Source organism: Monomorium pharaonis, chromosome 5 (assembly GCF_013373865.1).
Source record: "Monomorium pharaonis isolate MP-MQ-018 chromosome 5, ASM1337386v2, whole genome shotgun sequence".
Classification (NCBI taxonomy): domain Eukaryota; kingdom Metazoa; phylum Arthropoda; class Insecta; order Hymenoptera; family Formicidae; genus Monomorium; species Monomorium pharaonis.
The window spans coordinates 6,532,422-6,556,994 of record NC_050471.1 but is presented as its reverse complement, the minus strand read 5'-3'; the positions used below and the strand labels follow the sequence as shown (position 1 = coordinate 6,556,994).

Here is a 24,573-nt window from a genome sequence, read left to right as displayed (position 1 = left end):
TTCCTCGTATATAATTACAAATATTTATAAGAGAAAAAAAGTTACGTGTCTTATCACATTCGAAGAGCAGTGTGGCTTACGTGACTCGCGGCACATCGACATTTTCACGCGGCAAAGAATTAGAGCGGTTGCATGATACTGATTGACACTTAATTCGATCACAGACAATTATCTCGCTGGTTAGGCTGGACTAGAACCCCGCTGATCTCGCTGCGCAAAATTCATAACGGCGGCTTCAAGAGCAGGTCAAATCGCAAGGTGATATCCTATCGCGACACGGGGGAGATAACTTGATAATATCTATTAACCCTGAAGAGCGCATGATGTGAGTCAATTTGTCCTATTCGCTGGCTCCGGAATGCAAATTCCATTTTGAATATTACATTTATGCAAGAGTATTTATTGTCATTCAGTCGCTATTTTTTTATAAACTACAAAAAATATTAAAACATGTATCTTTTAATATCTATTAATATTTTTTTCAATCAAAGATCGTTTGATCAACTTATGGAATTGTTCGAAAATAATTTGTATTTTATTAAATATTAAAATCATATTATTTCGATTATTAATTAAAATTTTATTACAATAAAATTCACTTGAGACAACTTAAAATAAAGGAACAAAATAATGAAAACAGTTTTTATATATATACTGGCACGTGTGACGCGTGATTCATAAAAACACTCTTATTCTTCTAATTCTAAAAAAAAATACCTTAATTTTTCTTTGTCTAATTTATTCGGAAAATATAAATATATATTAAATAATATAATTATTTCATTTAATGTATATCGTATTGAAAAAATTTACTTTGAATCAACTGAAGCCTTTACATACAGTAGCAATTATTCGAGAGTATTCCGTGTAATTTAAACAACGTATGTTGACATATTTAAGCATGACATACTTCATATGTATCAAACGCAAATCCACCTAATATTTCGCAAAGGAATATCTATGGAATTTAATCTTGCGACAGACTCTTGCGTTAACGTTCGGTAGTCATCAACATTTCCGCGATTACATACAAGAAATTATTAGAATGACTATAAATGAATGGCTCGCAATAATCCGTATCATGCAGCTGCAAGCGTTTTTGTTTCTGGCTATTTGTATATGTGAGATAACTTATACCGTCCAATGATAATCTGGCATCACAACGAGCAATAAGATACATGAATTTATTTATATCAGATATTATACAGGCTATCACGCGCGATTAGTTTCGCAAAATAAAGAAAAAGAAAGCGACAGAGAAAGAGAGGGAGAGAGGAGACAGATGCAACAGCTGTTTAGGTCACGAGGAAGGGATGAATCACCGAAAAATTTCCACAAGGTCCGACCGTACAAGACGACGTGCGACTTCAAGTGAACGAGCGAGCATTGAATCGACCTACGCGTTGTAATTTATTTATTGAGAAATAGGTGCAATAATCTTGCAATCGACATAAAAAGTTGTGAGAGCGTGGATGAGTAATCAATTGTAATCTATCTAGAATCCTAGTATTTTTATTGTATACTTTCGACCTTTTTGAAAATTCTTATTTCACCTATTGAATCACAAATTTTTTAAATTTGTAAAACTTGGTAGACTGTCAAATGAATATTTCATTGTCGAATATTACAAATTATATTTAAAAATTAACTACGTTTTTTTAACTGTACTCTTCATTAATTATACTCGTTTCTTTATATCTATATTAGAATTTTACAAAAAGATTTTCATTAAAATTTACATTAAATCTACAATCTTAATCAAATAAAAAATTTCTTTCGGAATTTTCCCGTAAATTTCGGCGTCAGTTAGGACGATCCAAAGTCGATCCAAAGATTTTCGCGAGGTATGCAAATTTTTTTTTTTTTCGTGCATAATTCTTTAGCGCCAGCGATGAAACTTTAAATAGCGATCATAAAACAACATCGCGCAAGACGTCAGCTGACGAAGAGGCACGACCGACCACTCGGTTGACGCAATCTGTGAACAACGCGTATTCGCACGACTACGCGCGAGTCCGAATGCGGGGAACGTGCGGAAGATTGTGAAAGACGATTTTTGCGTTTCCTACGAGTATAATTTTCCAAGGACACACCAAATTCCACTTGGCCCTCGAACGTATATCGATAGCTTCCGTTTGCTCATTTATTTTGCACATTGTCACGAAAAAGACACACCTTCAGATTCATGAAATATACATTTTTAGATAAATTATTAATTTTGACAAAGTAAAAAGTTATTTTTCAGAAACATATTATTGCTTTTCTCGCGCGTGATATTAATTTTAAAAATAATTGATTTATTTTTAATTAAAAAGTACAAATCGCGCATGGAATTTTTATTCACCTTATCTCCGGACTAAATGAAAAACAAGGTATAATCACCGTCACTCTATAGTCACCGTATAATCATATTTTGTGCGTGCGTTTGCACTTGTTAATGGATTTTGTCAATGTCAGGCCATACGTTGACAATGATATCATATCAAATGTATTAAATATTGAAACTGTATCAGTTAATTTAGAAAGAACGTTGCTCCCAAATTTTTATTTATCAAAAAACAAATAAATTTTGATTAATATTATAAAGCTGAAATATAATATTAATATAATTAAGAGCATTATCATGTCATGTCGCTGTTGTAGTATAAATAGTTCAAATAATATCTTCCTTGCGCGTCCATGTGAATTCTATTATATCTATTGTATCTATATTATTATCTATTTATTACAAGACTTTTACTAGACGACCTTTTTCTAAAGTAAGCAATCCAGATAACAGTCTATTTTTAAAATGATTTAGCCAATTGGCTGCTTACCTTTCTTCGACTTTGCTCCGATCTTCAATCTCGATGGCCACGTAACCAAAGTATTTGTTCTGTCCATAACCTGCAACAATGCAAAATCAGTATTGTTATGCATCGTCACGATCCTCACTTTTCAAATGGAGATTTCTCTCAAGATATTTAGTGATGCAAACACATAACAAACACTACTAAAGAGTATTACAAAGTATTCGAATATTTTCATCTGTCATTTTTTTCTGCACTTTCAGACAATTACTGAACTTCTACATAAACATTTAAATATATAAATTATTTATTAATTATAAATGAACGGTATGAACTGTAATGTTTTCTTAAAGGTTTTTCTGAGTAATATTTGTCTGATGATTAAAATTTTAATGATTCATTGTTTAAAACTTCTTATCAATTTTTTAAGATTATCTCGCTTTCCACATGACCTTCGTGAATATTTAATCTCCTCGACACGTAGCTTTTACTTATCAAAGTTATACATTGATTGTTATTCACTTTCTGAAACAATCATTCTTATCGCTTCTAGATTTTTATCAATTTTCTAGCTACTGTATTTCTTACAATGTTCAAGTTTAATTTATTATGCAGGCATAAACAGTTTTAGATTAATGATGCTATCTTTACTTAACGCGTTTATCACGAAAAAACAATCATAAATATAGTATTGTATAATACCATATAAAGAAAAGCTATTAGTATATTTTTTAATCTGTAATATGTGGATAAATTTAGGATTTGTATAGACTTAAGATCTATTAAATTTAATTAACTAAGAACTTTTAAAATTATGGAATCTAATGGAATAATTTTTTTCTCAAGAAATTCTTTATTTCAATTGTAATCGCACTATACTTAATGATTATTGTAGTCAATATTAAACTTATAAGAAAGTTACGAAAAGTAATATGCGATTTAATTTTCGTAGAAAAGAAATTTGTTCTAAAATTGTCAAAAATTTCGTGTAACATGAAAGAATATCACATTTTTGTTCTACTCATTTTATCTTTAGATAAGTCCTCAATTCTTTGAATAATTAAACGTCTATATGTAATGTAATTTCTAAGTTTAGGCAAAGATAACTATTTTTAGATGTGAACTTCTACACGTAGTTCTTGGCTTCGAAGAGAAACTCGACTGTCTTAAACTATAAATTATACTAAAACCATAGAATTTAAAATAATTTCTTCAACTTGGATACAAATGTTGAACTGGAAAAATCAAAATCTAATATTATTATTAATTTTAATTAGAATTGAATATTAATTTTCTAGACCATAAACATTCGAACAATGCTATTTTCAATTTGAGAAAATGCTGCAATCCTCACATGAGAGAAATAAAATTCAAAATCGAAACGAGCACATTGTGAGCTGTAAAAAATTTTTATTCAAAAATTACATTTATCATTACCACAGTCATTTTCGTTGAATACGAGTTCCTCAATTGTCAAAATCCAACTGTGAAAAGCCCTCGAACCTTCTTCGCAGTGAAAACGAAAAATGAAAAATCACAAAAACATCCCAGATCAATCAAAAAGAAATTCCCAGAACGGGCGCGTTTCACAGTTACCACTTATTAATTCTTTCCTGTTAATAACATAGAGCAATCTCGAGAGAGTGGGAGGTGAATGGATCACTTTCACGATAACGATAACAGGTCACTCGGCTGGATTCGTGGGCACTAAAGCGCTAATCATACTGCGAATGAATTGAGACGCCGGATTTACTTTCACTGCAGCCACCATCGATCGCGGTAAAACATCCCGGAAGATCACGTGGTTGCTAATTAAACTTCGAGGTTCCACCTCACCGACGTAAGCGACTGTCTCCAAGGATCTGTCGACTTCGCAATCGATCTCGTTAAAGATTCGCTGGATCTTCGTTAATGAGCGACGACGTCGCGCACTGTCTTTTAACTGCTTTGCGTCAAAAACCACTCGATTATCGATTTCCGATCCCAATTATAGCCATCAAGCGGCCTATTTTTATATCATTTCACTTCGCTGTGCGGTTCGGTACACGTGGATCACTTTGAAAATATATTTTAGTCCCTCAGTGCAAATCTTTCTCATTCGAATTTGTTCACAAGCCGGTACAGAATTCGCCCGCCAAGTGCGTATAATTTTGAGCCAGAAATTTTTTCAGCGAGTTCTCGTCGAATTACAGGATCACTGTGGGATCACTGGCACGAAAGGAAACTGACTAACTGACTAACGCAAGATAATATAACGGGTCGGTCCGGTCGAATCGCCTCCCACTACGCCACACTCCAACTCCCGCCACTAGACGTGACTTCACTTCACTGCGCACCACGTTGGCCTCTCGTCATCGCGACCCTGCCTCCGCAAATCCCCTTTTCTTCACTTCCTCACCTGGGTGTCTCGCAAGCCTCCGTCGTCTCCGTTACAAAGACAAATTAAAACTGAGGCGATTAAGGAATCTGCAGTTCCGACCTGACAGGCATTTCAAATCTTTCCTATTGTTTCTTTTGTTAGGACTCAGGATCGTTTAGAATATTTTAAAAAGAATTCGAAAGGAGAACCGGATATTTAACCACATTTTCACCGAACAAACTCGAAGTTTTGATCAATTTCGATCGTTCAAGGTTAAAAACTTGCAAAGAAACTATTAAAAATCGATTTTTTCGCAATATTTCGTCGAAATGTGTTACAATTTTTTTATCTGCCATTTTACACAAATTTGATATAATTGCATTCTAGACATATTTCTCGACTATCGAATATCCCAGTATTCTAAAATAACAGAGTGAATCATACCTCTTATTCTATTGAGGTATGCATGTCACACATTCATATTTAATGATATGTGACAACCTTTAGACTCTGGTGTAATAATAATATGGATCGTCCAAAGTACTTTGTATTCATCTTAAATTACTAGATTTAAATATTAAAAATATTAAATATTAAAATTTAAATATCAAATTTATCGAATTTTGAATTGTCATGTTTATAAAATAAAAATAGTCTCGTAGGATTATCTATAAATGATAATGTTATAGATATCAGAATGTTCCAACTCTTCCTCTTTAATAAAAGTATGAGTTACACGTTGAAGATAATGTAATACAAACAATATCACTATAGATATCATCACAGATATCTGTGATTATATCGACTTGTATACTCGATCTTTATGAAAAAAGATCTTATAATGACAGCACATTTTATTTCCGTAATATAATCAATGAAGAAGTATGAAATGATCTTGTTACTGTGATTTGCACGTATTTTTTTCCGCCACATATAAAATAAACGTTACATGATCTATCTTTGATCTTATCGATACTAAAATAAATGCTGGTCTGTAAGTCAGTTAGAAACTCAAATGCATTCCGACTTTTGTAGGTCGTTTTTCATTGTTTGGATTTTTAAAAAACGTTCTTTTAAAAGCTGACGAATTGAAAATTCTTCATAAATCAAAGAAACTCAGAAGATAAGAAATTTTGCTTAAAATGATAAAAATAAAAATTGATTTTCAAAATAGAGCTTTCTTTTTTTCTCATAAAAGTCTCTTGTGAAAAATGTTTTAAGAAATATACAATCAAAATATAACGAATTTTCTTTCGCTACCTGTGCACCGAAAATGCAGGTCCTTTTCCCACTTGTCATTTCACACTCAAGAACCAACATTTCGACGCACAGGTAACAAAAAAATATTGTGTACAATATGTGCGGATCGGCTATTGCCCGCTCGTGCGAGTAAACACTTGCGGGCAATCAGTCGAATCACCGCACTAATTGCACAAACATTTAGTTCTTTTGTTACAAATCGATCATTATCAAATCATCGTTAAAGCAATAACGATATTTATGCAATATATATTTTCTTTTAATATAAAATAAAATTTTCTGAAGAATTTCTGGAGATATTTTCGTGAACCTAAACCGCGCGTTTTCGTTTTATTTTTTAGTTATAATACCTTCAGTCATAAAACTTTCTTACGATAATAGAAAACCTCATGAAACACAGACAGATTTTCCTTTCTCCACGTTCAGGTATAACCAATAATTTACGACAACTATATATATGCCCAAATTTACAATATACAATACCTAAGATTTCTTGATGAAAGAATACAATACTTATTTTCAAATGTATTTACTATTCATGTTTTGGTAAATTATTTTAGATGAACGTCTATTCTTTATTCAACATTTTCTACAATAAAGGATTTATTCTCATGAATCTGAAAGCCTTTTTTCTGTGATTTTACTTACAATACCAATATTTTAAAATATAAAAGTTTTCTTAATATAATAGAAGAAATCAAAATTGTGCACGAAAGAAATGTTTTTGCACAAAATCAAATACATGCAAAACAATTCTTTCAATTCTCCACATTCGAGCAAGAAAGTTTATAACGACTATGCATATATAAATGCTAAAGACTACATTATTTATTTTTTGATCAATTATTTTCCATAAACAAAAATTTAGCTATTTTTTGTCTCTACTTTCACTCATCGATTATTAAGAATTTCAATATAATAATGCAAATATACAATTATTTCTGCAATAGTGTCACATTCTCAAAATTAAATATCTAAAAAAATAATTATGTCGAAATTATAAGAATCTTAAATCAAATATCAAATTTTTTTAAAATTGAAATTGAAATTGAAAAATGTACAAATATAGTATTGTCTTAATGCCAAAATAACTTTATAATTATGAATATTTTACGAAAGTATGATATTTTTTAAATATTTTAACCTTTTTATTTGCCATTATCTTTCATTTTGTGTAATTTTGCAAATTCTTTACAAAATACTTTATTTCAAATATCAGAAAGAAAACATTAAAATTGAAAAAATAGTTTTATTTAAAATACGCAGACGTTATGATTTATTTATTGATATTATATCTACACTGCATCATGAGGATGTTTTGTTCGCGAATTAAAGTGATGGATAGTGAAATTGTGCAAGTGTGTGTTACTTTAAATAAAATTGGTGAAGTTGAAAAAATCGTGCATCGAGCAACAAACGAAGTTATCGCAAATACATGCAGGTCTTTATCTTCAACATGCACGAGTAGCTGATATAGGAACCAGATAAATATATGTGAGGGCCGACTTGATATGAAAATACTTTCAATCGTATGTATCAATTGCGCAACGAGTGGACAAAGAAAATTGCGGACGTTTAAAATATCGTGACATACTTGATAACTTTATTCAACTTTTTTATACTCAACTATATTAGTCATACTTTAACGAGTGTTTGACAGTGGTTTTGATTTAATAATATTTCGTAAACGCAAAAAAAAATCTTAGAAAAGTAAAAGTTCGCGGAATTTTTTATTTTTCTATTTTCAAGTTTATTCCGCAATAACTGATTTACATTTGCAACAAACAATCCGAAGAGTTATTACTTAATTGATAAAAATTTAATCTATCGAAGCGATATGTACATAAAGTGGTATGTTATTGCTGCGCAAAGTGCTGACTTATCACATATCAATTTCAAAAATTCGCATAAAAAAGCTTGATCATATAAACTTTTACCAATTTGATTGACTCTTGAGTAAATTCCAGAGATTAAAATACGTATATATGTTTATTCTTGTGTAATAATTATAAAATAAAGTAATACATTATATCTATACAAATAGGAACTTTAGAAAAAATTATACAATTTTTCATAACATGCGTGTTTTTTTAAATTTTCTTTTTCAACCTATTTGGACATAAAACTACAATCCAATAGAAATTTTGAACTAATTAATAAATGTGTAAATATATTGATACATATGAATATATTATAATTAATCAAAGCCTCGATGCGCAACCCAATTGCGATTAAAATTTATCTTTGACTTGAAATACTGAAAGCATTGCCTATTATTATTACTGGTTATTATTATACATGCATATTCGTCATTCTAAATCATTTCGACCGTATATCGCGCGATAAATTACGTATGCAATTTCAACGAATCGCGAATCTAATTCGACGAATCAGCAACGGATATGCCTGTGTTTGAGCGAAGAATATGCATTATGCAATGTATTTGTCCGTTTACGTATACAAACACATGCGCTAGACCAAACTTTGTAAAGATATGAAAATATGCTTGTTTGAGTTATAACGACTTGAAAAAATAAGCTATATGAAAATTAATAAACAAATCGTAAACTGTATCATCAACATTCTCATGGATATGTAGAGATAGCGATTTTTATGTGCTTCGCACATTCGTTTAGATGCATAAATAATAAGTACAAATAATAAGTACAAATTCTCCTTTCTATAAAAATTTACTTATTATTTTATACTTATTAATTTATTTTAATATCTTTCTTAAGCTGAATCCGTTTTACCTATGTATAATTATGTTACCTAATATAATATGATAAATGAGATTTTTTCACATCGCACATTCAAGCGCTAGACTTTATAATTAAATGTCAGAAACCAAGAAACAAAGAAACTACTAGAATTTAGAATCTTCTCAGACAATTTTTCTTGTCTCTTATAAGATTTTACATATAATTTGTTTTATCGTTCAACATTACGATATTTTTTTTTTAATCAATAATTCAACAAAAATTTCCCATTGAGCATATTAGTTAATCAATATGGAACTATGATAATCAAAAGATGAGTAACAATACAATCATGAATATGCACAGTTATATATGTTGTTACATATAATTGCAGTTCTCATCGATTCGACATGCAAATCGTATGTAAATCGAAAAGAGAAAAAACTCGAGCACAGGAAAACAACCTCTTTGCCAGTTGAGTTTAAGAAATATTATTGTCATGAAAGATACTGTTCAAGTATCCTTGAAATTTGCGAAAAATTATGCCTGATTTCGAGCAAGAATGCTGAAATGATATTAATATCAGCTTGAACATTGTGATTGAAGTAAAAAAAAAGGGAAAAAATCGACTCTAATTTTTCCCATGAAATTCAAAATAAAAAATCTACTACTAATAGTTCCTATGTGATAAATAGTTCCTATGCCAAATTATAATAATAGAATATATTGTTAAATGTTATATTACTATTATTATATCTGTATTTATATATATTGTTACGTATATATATTATTACCAAGTTTATTTTTTAAATTATGTTAATATTGGAAATAAAAAATGATTTTAAAACATTATTGTTAACGTTTAATTGTAAGTCGATGCTGAAGGAGCAGTTACGAATTTTTGAAGAAGAAATTAAAATGCGACATTTCTAAAACGTGACACAGAGCTACGTCTTGTACCAAAAGTAGAATAATATTTACGTAACATGAGATTTCTTTGGGTGGATTAAAAGATAACCGTGAAGAAGAAACGTGATCGTATAAAATATCGGGTCACAAAAGAAGCTTCTTTTCTAATTAATTGAGGTTAAAGTAAAACGAACAAAATAATTATTGATAACTATAAGAAATTACAACAAATTAATCCATTTAACAGTATAACGATGCATTTAAATGCGATTTAAAAAATGTATGTTGATTAAAAGAAATGAAAATATTTAATATAGTTTTCCTTCTCTCTCTCTCTCTCTCTCTCTCCCCCCCCCCTTCCCCTTACATATATACATATAAATATATTGTTAAGTGAAATTGATATCTCAGTGCAATATTAAATTATTATATGTTTATTAATATACAAAATTATATGCAAAAAATACCGTTATCGTAATTTAATTTGTCAGATAACGAAGCGTCGATTATTCTTTTCAAATCCTTCATTTGAGATAAGAAATTTGAATTAAAAACGATCGAATTGATTGTGACGAAACTATCTCAACAACTGCAACACTATTCATGCTAATTTAAGATTTCAAAGTTATCTCCAAAATCAATATACCTCATTGAATACGGTAATGCGCACGCGAACATTAATTAATGAAGTGCCGACTACCAGCACGCGATATCTCACTCGTTGTTATCGGAGAACCAACAGCGGTCAAGGATTACGCCGTGGCGCCATAATTAACGTAACAATATCGTCTTCGATAGAAAACGAAAGAGAGAGACCGATGTATTTGAAGTGTACTATGCTTCACAGCCCGAGTTTGGCAAAATTTTTCATACATTGATGATAATACCGGGTACGCACGTTGTGGAATCGTTTGAAAGGGAGGGGGGGGGGGGAGAAAACGTGGAGAAGAGGAGGGGAAGAGGAGAACGTGATGCCATTAAAGTTGCTCTATAAATAATCGGTCGGTGTATTTCCAGAACCCCCCTCCCTCCTTCTCGTTTACGCAATGTTGCGATAAGGATAAGCGATGAATGTTACCTTCGAATTTACTTGGTCAACGGCTCTTATAAGGCTCTTATAAGGCCCTCATGGGCCACATGTGGTCCGCTTATCGGTGCGATCTCTTCGAGATGTTTTAATTCATCTTTTTAATTCACATACACACACACACCTCATTCATCTAAGAAATTTTATTTAAGTGGAATTTTGCTGATTAACTTTCTTATTTAAATTGATAAGTGATTATTAAACTTCCTGAAATTAGTATAAAAAAGCACTCTACACTGTGTTCGTAAGTTATCGAATTATTGAAAAAGTTAAACATATGTTTTGTGAAGAAACCAAAAAAAAAAAAATTATTGTTTTTAGAGATTTGTAAAATTTGAAGTAGTATCAATATAAATTTATAATCTCATCCAAGTAATGTCAGATTTACGGCAATTGTGATTGAATTATTGCACATCATCGCGATATCTAAATATCACGATTTCGCCATTATTACTTTAGCTCGAAGTTCTCTTCTCTCAAATTTTACTCGAGCCGAATTTAACGAGAGAGAAGCAGCACGTGCTTGGTGTTTCCCGGTTCGCGTTATCCGACTATGCGCCTCCTCAATTATCCTCTCATCGCTGCGAGAATCGCCGCGATCCCGCCGCGGTCGTAATTCGTCGATCGGTTTTCTCGAGTTGCCGGGCGAGCAATAGGGACGGGAAGAGAGGACGGAGAAAGTATGCAGTGTTACGTCCGAATCATGAGCTTCCTGCTGCGGGCTCATTTCGCTCTACGATTATAATTTAGCGTTACGTTATCACAACGAGAAGGAAGACGAAGGAAAGAGAACGAGTTTCTTTTGCGCGCTTGTTTGGATTTCTCCGCGCCGTAATCCAGATTTTTTTACGTCAACATCGTCGTCATCGTCATCGACGTTCGAGAAATCGTTTTGCTATCGATTCTCCCACAAAAACACGCAGTTGCTTATTTTGATGACCGTTCCGATATTTTGACTGAAGTATCAAGCGATAATTCGGCGCCATCGATTGTGATTTTACAGACTTAATTTGATTTAATTCTAAAATCTTTCTCTTGGCAGTGTGTAACTTGCAGCTCTTTACGTTTTCTAAAATATTTCATATCTTTTTTAATTTATATATATCATATCTACATAAAATCTGCCTTTTCCTATCATTTCTTCTCATAATCATTTTCGAAAAAAAATAAAGAAAATAGAATAATTTATAAATAAAATTATATAAAATCAAATAGTTTTTATTATAAGATACTCTATATATATACAAATTGTTCAACGATGCAATTAAGTTGGTGAAAAATCTCGAAAGACAAGGGAGAAGCTCACGTATCGTCATCGTTATCAGTGAAGAAATCGTATTGCGCGAACAGTCGCAGTTCGCTCGACGTAACGCGAGTTATCATAAAAAGGAGAGAGAGGAGGTTGCGGTGCAGGAGGCAAAAATACATAAAAATAGCCTCTTTCGCTTTCGCATAATCACAAGGTCAGTTCGGTGCTGCTTCAACAAGGAGACGACTCGCCTATGTAATTCTCTAAGACCGAAGTTGGCCAAGTCAATCAAACCACTATTTCTATTGACCCCTTTTGATATACCGAAAATAAATCCGTGTCTCTTATGAATTTTATAAAATTATATTACAATAACGCAATAATACCGTACGGATATACGCCTACTCACATTAGTCTCTCTATAAATAATCTTACTTATATTTCATGTATTCCACTCCTTTCTTCTTTTACCGGAGAAATTACACGTAGTTGTCCTCTCGTGTAAACATGACATAAAAAAAGGAGAAATTTAATTTTGTTGTCTGGTAACCGGCATGAAATCCGACTTTGTGTCGAAAATGGTTATTATGGCAATTAAATGAAGAAGCTTATAATTGTGCATTTGTCTTTTCCTGCAAAGTGAAAGCTACAGAAATTCTATACGAATGTATATATACATGTATAAAATTGATTTTTTATCATTTCAAAAGTCTCACTCTATAATAGAACAATAATGTTATTTATTTATTTTAAAGACAATTGTATATAGCTAGAGATATGCGAACTAGAAATGTTTGAATACGAATGTTCGATTGGATTCGACTTGAATCCCTATGATTCGAATTCAAACTATTCGAAAATTTCGAATCTAAAAGTTTCGAATACGAATCACGATACGAATGTATTGATGAATCCTTATAATCATATTTAAGATGATTTTTATCATATAATCAGTATTTTTTACATCAATTTTTTTTAATATTTAATATATATTTATATTTTATATATTAAAATTCAATAATTGTATTGTTAATTTCATTTCAATGAATTTTTTAATTTAATTTAATTCGATTCTATTCGGATTTGAACAAACAAATAAAATTCAATTCAATTTGGCATCAAAAATACCTTCGCACTCTCTACTTATTACATATTTATTGCAATAATTTGTAGCGATTCCAATTAATTTCCATAAAAGAAATCTATTGTCTGACATGTCATTTTAAGCACTGTTTTACTAAATTCAATAGAACGTTGTAAAAAGTCTCCAAAGAAAATATTGTAATAATTATTATTTTGATTTAACTACTTAATTAATTCACAAATGTTTTAAGAAATCACTTTAATTGAATAAAAATAAGCTAGCACAATAACAGGAACTTTTACTGATCTTGCACTAAGAAAGATCTTTTGTGGTCGAGAGAAAGGAGTTGCATCATGAGATATCATGATCTATCTTACGTGTCGCTTGTCAGCAATCGTTGAATAGAAAGTTCTTACTAATCGATCAATAAAATCTTCGCAATGAGACTTCATCTTTGGTACTGAGATTTATAAGCAAGCAAACACAAAATAAACAAGATGTCAATATTCATGGCTAATATTTCAATATAATAAATATAGTGTTGAATAAATAATACTCTAAACACGTACAATACTAAGAGGAATTAATTAATTTTTCTTGTTTCGTAATCTTTTTGTTCAACCTTCCTCTTTGTTTATTTGAATTTTTAAAGAAAATTATGTTTGTTATATAAAAATTGAAAAAGATCGAAAATGGTCTGAATAATTAATTTTAAAAAATATCAAATCTTATAAAATGTATTAATCATATTAAATATTTTGGTTGTCTTCGTCATGCATTTGCAGCATTTATAACTTATCGAGTTAATCGATCGCATAAAATATTTAAAAAAACTCACGGCTTTGAAGAAGGTTTCCGCCGATTTGGTATCACCTGCAAATACAAAAATAAAATTAAAACATAGAAAGATCTTCCAAGCGCAACGACTACCTCTCTCCTCTCTCTCTCTCTCTCTCTCTCTCTCTTCCTGCCTTATCTATTTATTTATCTTGACTTTACTGTATCCCCGCGCATGATGTAATTCTTGTCTTGCTTTCGCGATAAGTTAAATTAATGTACATAATCGTGTACTTCCGTTCCGCGTATCGATATAAAATCACGAAAATCGACGTAAATACGCATAAATAAAATAGATTTATACGCCGTTAAATCGCAATCAGCTGAACAATATTACATGGCGCTAAAAAACACTGACAGCCGCTATAATTCCGTTTACAAACAAGAACCGTCTATTTAAATCGTAGTTCCAAGTATACCGTTCGTGAATGCAAATAGCAAAACAAACTAGAAACTACATATCCTCGATCAATGTGATCGTTGATAGACTTGATATTCAAATAAAGAATCAAATCGCATTAAAAATAACGATTAAAAAGCAACGCAAAAGACGTTCTGTATAATGATATAATAAATAATTGTAAAATAATAATTAATTTTTTTAGTACAAAATTCTTTATTTTTAAGTAGAAATGTATTTTATTGTTTGGCTCAGTTGATAAAGGAAAAAAAATCGCAAACCGCAAATGCTTTCGCCACTGCGGAAAGACAGCGAAAAGGAATCGAGTCTACGTTCGACGGGAAAGCGAAAGTAGACACCGCAGTGACTCGTTTCGTTCCTCGAGCGTTATAGACACTCCAGAAGCAATGAAAGCGATAAAGGACACCGGATCGAGTGTTTAGTGTGACTGTATCTATATCGAGAGTGAAAGAATAAGGAGGGGATTAAGCGCGAAATACATAACGACCAAGTTATTGTCGCGGCCCGTTCTTGACGCATGATTTAACGCTGAATACGTGGCGATGATCGCGCGAGGTGGCGGACTTTCGTCAGAAAACTAGAAGTCGGAAACATAACTACTAGTGGCATTTAACGCTTAAATTAAGGCGAGTGTATGCGCTGAATTTGTAAACTTGAGACTTGTTCCTCCCCTCCCTCTCCTCTTCCAAACGATAACATTTCATCATATTATCCGTGAAATGATTTTATTGCTTCTTAATTAGCGTAAAAATCGTCCAGCAGTTGAGAAATTTTCTAACAGTTTAGAAACGAGTTGTTTTATTCGATCATTATAGTTGCTGATCATGAGTATCTTGACTTTCTTTGATAACCGCTTACTCTCGGAATCTGATATTGATGGTTGGGAGAAAGTGCGACAGTCAAGAAGACTTTGTCACGTCGCGTCGCGACAGATTGGATCGGTCCTTGATATACTTGTCATTCAAATCAGTTAAGTTCTTTGCAACTATCTTTTCAATTCAGTTCTGCTTTCTATTAATGTTACATACTAGTTTGTAAACATAATCAATTTCTCGTTCCACTATCTTGAGACCAAACTTAATTTTTATATTTCAAAGTTTATAAAAATAGATTCAAAAGATTTTCTTAAATAGAGAAACATAATCTACTAATCTAATTTAAAGATCCAAATTTACAACATTTACAGTTTAAGAATCGACATTAGATTTTGACTTTAATTATGAATCAGTAAAAGCGTTATTAATAAATTAATACTAAAAGAAACGATTAGTAATGATGATTTTACAAAAATTTATTACTATTTAAGTGTTACAAATAAATATGTATGTGGTATATCTGTAATATACTTTATCAAAAAGCGATAATAAAATTGGTGTGGTAACACAAGATATAGAACATCTCCCCCCCCTCCTCTAATATAGAATTATAAATAAAATCGATACAGTACACAATTTTTTTTCTTTTATTTCATTATTCTAAATTCCTCCTAATCTCTTATTAAAAATAAAAATGATTCTAGATTTGGCGCGTGCGACTGTATCAGGGCATTCGCTAATTCCTAAGCGGCACATGCCAGGGCCTCTCGTCTACTCACCAAGAAGCATCTGCTCCAGCTTACGGCGATCCACGCGGAAGCGTTCCTGATGCAGATCCTCGGGGTCGATGTCGAGCTCGGCCGCGAGTTCACGGAGCTCCTCGCGGCTCTCGAAGCCGGACTTGCCGGACACGCTGGTGGTCGCGGTGCCCTCCGACGTTTCCGACATCGTCTCTGCCGCTCGCCGTGGTTCGCTGCTGTTCACCACCATCTCGTCGGGTCTCATCCTGTCGTCCGACGAGCGACGTATCCGCCGCGACCTCCGCCTACTTCACCACGTCGCGACGCTGCCAACACGAAATAGAAGCTCAACTCAACATAGAAATTAGACATTGTTTATTTGTTACGCGATACTTCCGGAAAGTATAAAAAAATCCGATCGACAAAAGCTAGTAAGGCGAGGGGGAGAGGCAGGCACATTCCATCCCAACGAAACTATCGCGCGTTCTCCTCTGGAGGTTACTCTCGCGCAGGATGGCATTTGAAGGACGCGGAGATTTTGAATTCGTCTTCTGTACGTTTAAATACGAATTTAATACCAGCACGCGTTCGTTTGAATCCATTCCCGCGTAATTCTCATTTTTGAAGCGATCCTCGTTGTTCGCGATGGCCCGCGAAAAAATGCGATCACGTAGCGGGATCAGCAGATCACCGGGTGTCATACACGTGCAAGCCACGACGGCTTAATCACGTGAATATTAACGATAATCGTGAACCGACTTTGCCACCAGCGCATAATTTACTTCTCTTGTATGTCGGATACAATAACTCCTATCTGACCGAGTAGACGACGACTCTGTTCGAGGTGCGCGAACCAAATTTCGAATTGTTGTTGTTTGTAAGCTCGCGTTCGCTCATGTAGAAAATTTAACGTTCTCTTCCGTATGCAGCAAATTCGCCGAAATTCCTTCATTATTCCGGGCAAGAAACGGCTTGTTTGCTTCTGCATGTTTCATATAGTCTACACGAAAAAAAAAGGTAAACATCACGTAGGCAATACCAATCCACGAGGAGTCACGTAGACGTAATCTTGTACTCTACGGAGAGTCAGCTCGGCGAGTTCGACGACCATTAGAACTAATATATCCAATTAAACTTTAATTGTACAGATGTATAATAATAACGTAATATTTAAATAATAATTTGTTAGCGCGAGAAGTTATGTTCCCCCTATTTTTTTTTTCAAGTTCCGGAGTTGAGAAAAGAAGATAACATCTTTGAATTCGAACAATCGATGAGTTACTTAACAAATGGTTTAATTATTGTGTTTAACTTTCGGCTCTTCCGAGGGGAGAGTCTCCGGCCCCAGGAGATTAGGAGGGAATCAATCTTTTATTCGTCGAGGGTAATGCACTCAATTAAATATGCATATCACATTTAAAGACAGTGATGTAGAAGGCATTTTATTTTCAAATAGACGCTGGGTTCCCGCGTTAATTTTGGCAAACGTTAATCTCGGCGACACTTCGTATTGTCAAATATAAACTTATCCGGCGTTAGGTCAAACGGGGTAAACGGTGGCGAGTGCTGGTGACTCTTCAATAACATCACCTCGTCGCGCGGAACTGACGAATTTGAAATACCGAAGGGGAAGAGTAATCTTAAAACGGATACCTAAAAGCAGACACACAAATTATTCCGAAACGAATAGAAATAGACAGTGATGCTCGTAGCTGAAGACTAGCGAAGACGCAGGTGTCTTCCGGACACATGGTCGGGGATGCAGAATCTAGATACGTAGGAAAGGGACATAATTGACGATAATCCGATACACTTCACATCACACTATTGCCCGAGGAGATGCGAACTGACCTGCTGCAATAACGATGGCACTGTGCCGATCTATCAAGTTGAACGAGGCGGTGGTGTGATGACCGCGGGGCCTGGTCCCGCCGGTGGGTCTCTGTCTCTTCGTCCCGGGTCTGGTCCTCGTCCTCGCCGCTGCTGCCGTCCAACTCGATCGGCGGCAGCGCTGTAACCTGTCGTTGTAATCGGCGCGAGTGAGCGAGCGGGCGATCGAGCGATCAACCGACGGTGTGCGGCGCGGTGTGCGCGGTGTAAACAAAATATGGCGGTGGTAACAAGTAAAAGGGGAGTTACCCCGGAGGGGGTTGCGGGACGCGAGGGCCCCGGCATTCCGTTTCCCGGAATCCGGGCTGATTTTCGGGGTAAGGCATGCCCCACCAGGGGCGACGGCCAATCGCGGCGCGTGGCATTCGGCACCGATTCACCCGGTTTTTGTCGACGTGCTATCCTCGGCTCTTGGGGAAAACGCTCCTCACCGCCCCGACACCAGAGCGTCAGTGTATGATGTATTATATATAGATGTACGCGCGTAGCGAAGACCTTTGCCGGCGAGAGAACGCCGGCAAAAAATTGTTTTCATGGACACGAAGACGGCGTGTATTACACGTCCGGCGCGTCGAACTCATTTTCGAAACATCTTCGCGCTTAGGACGATTGGAGAACCAGGGGCGGAATTGCGGTGATAATAGAGGGAAAGCGTGCGGATGGAATTCCGCAGGGGCCTATCGACAGTTCGGAGTATGGAGAAAAACGCGAAAAGAAAATATCGATGTACAATAAGAATTGTGTAAATTTTATATTTTCCGTGATAAAATGTATAAAACGTATAAATTTCTTGATCACGAAGGAAGAATAACAATTCGTTTCTTTTTGACGAGATATTTATTCTCTTCCTGGCTAATTCCAAAATTGAGGATAAAACTTTATGTCTGACAATCTTGCACATCGCATGATCGCAAATATTATACTTTTCAGAACAAAATATTATAAACGTAGATTCTTAAAATTTTTCGACAACTACATATTAATAGTTTTTTTGTGATAATGAAAAAATAAAGTTAAATTTCTTCAACGAGAGTTTAACCCATAGGCAAGTGTGCGCGTGACACTTTAACGTGTTTTTATTTTTCTTGATAAGAAATTGTAAACTGAGACACATGTTTTCAAGATAGAATTTTTATTTTTAAACATATTAGAATTAAAAAATATTTGTATTTTTCAAAATATGTCATTAAGATAAATCTACATTCAGATAGATAATTAGTTTGCGTATGGATCAATTTGACTCTCATGCGAATGTCTACGGGTTAAACAAAATTTTGACACTTCATTTAACTTTACACGACATAATTTTGAACTCAATTTATTCCTCAACACTATGATTTCATCCAAGTGCTAATTCAAGTTTAGTACAACTGTTATAAAAAATTTGATAAATTAAAATTCATTTTTAACATTCAATGCAATTTTTTTCACATCAAAGTAGCGTTAGCTTAATTATAATATTTTAACACCTTGCAATCTATCGATATATTTGTAGTAGATAAAGTAGACATTTAAAAAAGAGTAAAAAAGAAAATCTTAATTATGTGAGTAAATTTTCATTCAGAGTAGCGTATGTGTTGATGTAAGAAAGCAAATAGCATTCCAAGATTAAGTCACTGTAAATTGAACGAAATATACACAATAATATGTAATAATAACACGTCGGAATTTGATACATGCATACCTTTCTCTTTTTTGTCCTGTCTCCGGCGTGTTCCATATGCACCGATCAGCTGTCGATGGAAGAGAGTCGCGTGTACCCCGATCGCGTGCCAATTTGAAAGCGGATCGATGCACGCATGCACACTGCGGCGATGACGTGCGATTCTCGCTCGTTCTCCTGGAGGACGCACGTGACATGTGTGTCCGTCACTATTTCGTCGGTGACGCCGTCCGGTCAATGCGATCCTCCTCCACTACGCGCCGCCGATTCCTCCGGCTGACCACAGCCCCTTTTTCCACTGACCGCTAGCTTCTTGAATTTCTTCTTTTTACTTTCTTTCTTCCACCTCTGGTGATGTATTGGCATCACTTGTTTATCTCTTTATGTAACGACTTTTTTCCAATTTTTATCTTTCTAGTTATGTCAGTTATTTTTCCCATTACGTGTTTAAGTTTTTTTTTTTAACTTAATTGTATCTTCTTTTTCCATCGCATGTCGCATTGGTCCTTTCGTTTATTTCCGCGTTTCTTTTTTACTAACCATTGCAACGATTGTTGGCGTTTTTTATCCACTATGCGAGCGTTTCCTCTGTTTAGTCCAAGCCTTTTTTTCATTCTCTCTCTCTCTCTCTCTCTCATACTTTTTTTCCATCTTTTTATTCTTTCTTTCCTTCTGACTGCATTACGATATGTTTTAGCAATCAAGACGATGCATTTATTTTTTAAATATTTATCAAGCCACGTAGTGCGGTATATATACAACGTGTATTTATTATATGATAATATTATTATTTATGTGTAACAAAGCGATATAATGTCTCCTAAAAGCAAATGGTTTATAACTAGCAAAATGAAGAAATAATGAGTCTTTTTGTCTTAATAATTTGCAGCACTTAAGATAATGATAGGTAATTAGGGAATGACTAGTGAAGTTTGATGAGGTTGCTATAACATGATGTTTACTATCGGGAAAAACCGGAAAACCTGGAATTTATCGGGGAAATTATTTTTCATGTTTAAAACTTATGGATTTTTATCTGATTTTACTGATAATCGGGAAAATTTTGGGTAAACAACTTTTAAATTTAAATTCTATTTTTTGTCATAAAATTATTTCTTTAGTCATTTTTTCTTGATAATGCAAAAAAAAATCAATTGAATCTGTAACATACACGTTCTCTCATGACTCGCGAGTGTCTATTGAAAAAGTTAGTGACAAAAGATAATATATCATTTTAAATTGACATTATGCGTTTAATTATTTTTCGAATTCTATACTTTCAATCCGCACGTTGCGGATAGATCATTATATGCCATATTTTATTCATATTGTTCATATTGTTCCTTTTTAGTACTTTCTAAATTTAATATTCAAAATTCAAGTGGGCTTTTCATTTCTTTGTACGAATTAAGGAACATTAAAAAATGTAATAAGATAAATTTATATTACGCACAAAACTTTGTTAAAAATGATCTAATCGTACCTAAGAATTTTTGATAAAATTCTCGAAAAATCAAGAAATTTTTTTACAAAAATTTGAACGAAAACATTTTGTTATTTTTTATTATTTTTATTTTTTTTCGTGTGTACGATCTATAAGAATTCTTCCCTTAAATCGTAATTCATAATTTGATAATTCTACACAATGTATTAAATAATATTTGTTATTCGATTTGTTATGACGATCATATCATTAGACGATTCTATCCCGAATAATTTTTCGACAAATTGCAGAATTATTTTTATGAAATTCGTATCTCGTTAAATTTGTTTCCTGTTTTTTTTTTCTATGTCTTATCTTATACTTTGTAGATAATTAAGTTTATTCATGATTTGCAACTTTGCCATTCACCTCGAATGTCGCGTGGTAGATGCAGCGAGCGTCATTACCGATGCGATCGGCCACAGATGACTTAGTCCCGGTTACATCGTCTGGCGTCGGGCCGATCGGGCGATTCGGGCGAGCCTTGTCAATTGCTGATATATTCACATATGTCGCGCGTCATGTCGACGTCTGATGGGGCGTTAGGTTAGACCATTGTTCCTGATATTGGCGATTTCTTTGAGTTTCTAAAATTGAGCAAAATATTATAGGAAAGGGAGAGTAAAAAGAAAAAGAGGTGTTGCCGTGTTCAGGAAAAAAAAAAAAACAATTGGAAGAAAAGAAGTCAAAATGAGAATGAGATTTCTCTCGTTGACGACTCCTAGACGTGGTCGCGTCTAAATAACAATTAGTCTAATTTACGTCAAGATAGGCTATTATCGTTTTGTCCACCGCGGAATTTCCGTTTTGTCCACCAGCTCCGCTTCTTGGTGCCGATGATGTAACTGTGCGAGACAAGACGAGACGCGAGAACTCCCTGAACATGCTGCTCGCATTCGTAACGTGAACGGGAGAATGCAAACAATGCTACAGGCTCGTTGGGAACGCTCTCAGAAACGCAAGAAACTCCTGGCTCAAACGGTGAGTATCGAAACTTACCTCCGGAAGAGAAGCGACGATCATCATAGTTTTTAAAGCAACGTGTCAATATTCTAGCGATACTCATTGGCTCTTTCATTTGCAGCTGGGAGTTTCAAGCGTGGACGAACTCCGGCAGATTCTGGGAACGGATGTGGAAGACACTCAGAAGAAGAGAGGTAGGCTGTCCAACGACAAGTCCGATAACGCGGTCAAGGATTTGAAAGACGACGTTGCTCCAACGGACGAGATTGTATATAAGGATTCCTCGACGTTTTTGAAGGTATCTCTCTGAAGTGGTACTTTATACATCGTTGTGTTAAGGCATTGTATATCCATAAATAAAATCTTGTGTGTACAGGGAACACAATCGTCGAATCCGCACAATGATTATTGTCAACATTTTATCGACACTGGCCAACGGCCGCAGAATTTCATCAGAGATGTGGGTCTGGCAGACAGATTCGAAGAATATCCGAAATTGCGCGAGCTGATCAAGTTGAAGGACGATCTAATCGCGGAGACCGCAACTCCACCAATGTATCTAAAAACAGACCTGCTGTCGTATAACCTGAAAGAGCTCAATTGTAAATTTGATGTCATTCTTATAGAGCCACCTCTGGAAGAGTATCAGAGAACATGCGGCGCAACCAATGTGCAACTTTGGAACTGGGACCAAGTTAGTCTTGCAACTTTACGCGTCGCACTCTTGATCGCCTTTAAGTTATTTAAAATTTTTATTTAAAAGAAATTTCTTTAAGAAAAAATGTAGTGTTGGAAAATATACTTTTCAGTTTATCCATTTATCACAAAATCATAAATTTCACTCGTGGTAATTTTTATTCAACAGATTACAAATGCTAAGAAAGATGTTACAAAAATCTGCTTTTGTTGTGCTCAGAGAAAGTGAATTGCGACACGTTTCCAATTTGAACTTAATTTTTTCATGTGACGTAATTTTAATTAGCATCATTGAATTGCTTATTTCAAGAATTATAAAAAAATATGTTATTTTACTTTCCCCAAGTATAGCAAAAACAAGCTTTTTAAAACACTCTTCTTTAAATCTCAATATGGAATTATTTTCACAATTTCTACTTTCCCATTTTTAGTTCTAGATAAGATTAATAATTGTTATTGATATAATTAATTCTCGCTTATTCAGATAATGGAGTTGGATATCGGTGAGGTGGCCGCCAATCGCAGTTTTGTATTTTTGTGGTGCGGCAGTAGCGACGGATTGGACATGGGACGATTTTGTCTGCGCAAATGGGGCTTCCGCCGTTGTGAGGATATCTGTTGGATCCGTACAAATATCAACAATCCTGGTCACAGCAAGAACCTAGATAGTAAAGCAGTGCTGCAAAGAACGAAGGAACATTGTCTAATGGGTATCAAGGGAACAGTGCGACGTTCTACTGACGGTGATTTTATTCATGCTAATGTCGATATTGATCTCATTATATCCGAAGAGCCTGATTATGGATCCATTGAGAAACCTGTAGAGATTTTTCACATCATCGAACATTTCTGCCTCGGTCGAAGAAGGTAACAAATAGTATAAATACAAAATTAAGCTACAGCAATTTTAGGAATACACAAATCAAATTATTTTGCTATGTGGAATTTTTTAATATAATTATAATTATTTATACTATAATAATATATTACAATAAATTATTTATATTTTTATATATATATAGAAACTAAGTTGTCATGCAAATTTTGAAATAATATTAACAAATATGATTAAATCTTTTTGTTGAAAATATATGTAATGAATAATGAAAAATAAAATTTGTTATTAGATACTAAAAATTAATTGACATAAGAAATTACAAGGATTTCATAAAGAACGTCATAATTTTTCATAAGAATGTGGAACTTATAGTTATGACTTTGAATTCTTTTTCTAGTGTTCATTTTTTTTTTAATATCTATTTTATTTTCATTCACAGATTGCATCTTTTTGGTCGTGATAGTACTATCAGACCTGGTTGGTTGACAGTAGGTCCAGAATTAACAAATACTAATTTCAATGCAGACCTTTATCAAAGTTACTTTGCCAATGGCCAGATCACTACCGGCTGTACTGAAAGAATAGAAGCACTCAGACCGAAATCGCCGCCGCCAAAAGGAAAAGCATCTGGCCGAGGAAGAGGAGGCTTTAATCGTGGCAGAGGTAGAGGGAGATAGATAAATCAGACTCTTGTATTATGTCTTTCGAACATTATTGCAATAGATGTAAGAAATTTGAATAAATACACATATATAATTACGGAAGGCACTCATGAGATGTTTCCCCTTTTT

The 24,573-nt window shown here is 33.9% G+C and overlaps 3 protein-coding genes across 7 annotated transcripts in view; 2 read left to right on the top strand and 1 right to left on the bottom strand.

Moving 5' to 3' along the window:
- Positions 1–16,345, top strand: part of LOC105834999 (peroxisome biogenesis factor 2) — a 38,340-nt gene extending 21,995 nt beyond the window's left edge. Inside the window, exon 3 of the mRNA XM_012677922.3 lies at positions 16,214–16,345. The gene's annotated coding sequence lies outside the window, so the exon portion shown is untranslated. The remainder of the gene's footprint in view (positions 1–16,213) is intronic.
- The window catches only part of LOC105834981 (protein bicaudal C homolog 1-B), a 36,849-nt gene extending 15,612 nt beyond the window's left edge, over positions 1–21,237 (bottom strand). Inside the window, exons 1-4 of one of the 5 annotated variants that reach the window (XM_036286545.1) lie at positions 19,824–21,237; positions 16,289–18,267; positions 14,275–14,309; positions 2,817–2,886 (exon numbers count right to left, since the gene is read on the bottom strand). In XM_036286545.1, the coding sequence (XP_036142438.1) occupies positions 2,817–2,886; positions 14,275–14,309; positions 16,289–16,514 (331 nt within the window). In that variant the 5' untranslated portion in view covers positions 16,515–18,267; positions 19,824–21,237. The other 4 variants (XM_036286546.1, XM_036286547.1, XM_036286548.1 and 1 more) reach the window with 4 other exon arrangements.
- Positions 21,238–21,355: 118 nt separating this feature from the next.
- Positions 21,356–24,550, top strand: LOC105835104 (N6-adenosine-methyltransferase non-catalytic subunit). Its single transcript, XM_012678092.3, has 5 exons — positions 21,356–22,266; positions 22,370–22,546; positions 22,625–22,942; positions 23,429–23,811; positions 24,222–24,550. The coding sequence occupies exons 1-5, from the start codon at positions 22,201–22,203 to the stop codon at positions 24,457–24,459; spliced, it is 1,182 nt and encodes a 393-aa protein (XP_012533546.1). The 5' UTR covers positions 21,356–22,200; the 3' UTR covers positions 24,460–24,550.
- Positions 24,551–24,573: the final 23 nt, after the last annotated feature.

Excerpts from the sequence above, each read along its gene's own strand:
- LOC105835104 (XM_012678092.3), top strand. The coding sequence starts at position 22,201 with ATGCAAACAATGCTACAGGCTCGTTGGGAACGCTCTCAGAAACGCAAG. Across the intron at positions 22,547-22,624 it reads ATTCCTCGACGTTTTTGAAG|GGAACACAATCGTCGAATCC; the intron begins GTATCTCTCTGA and ends TTGTGTGTACAG. Across the intron at positions 22,943-23,428 it reads AACTTTGGAACTGGGACCAA|ATAATGGAGTTGGATATCGG; the intron begins GTTAGTCTTGCA and ends TCGCTTATTCAG.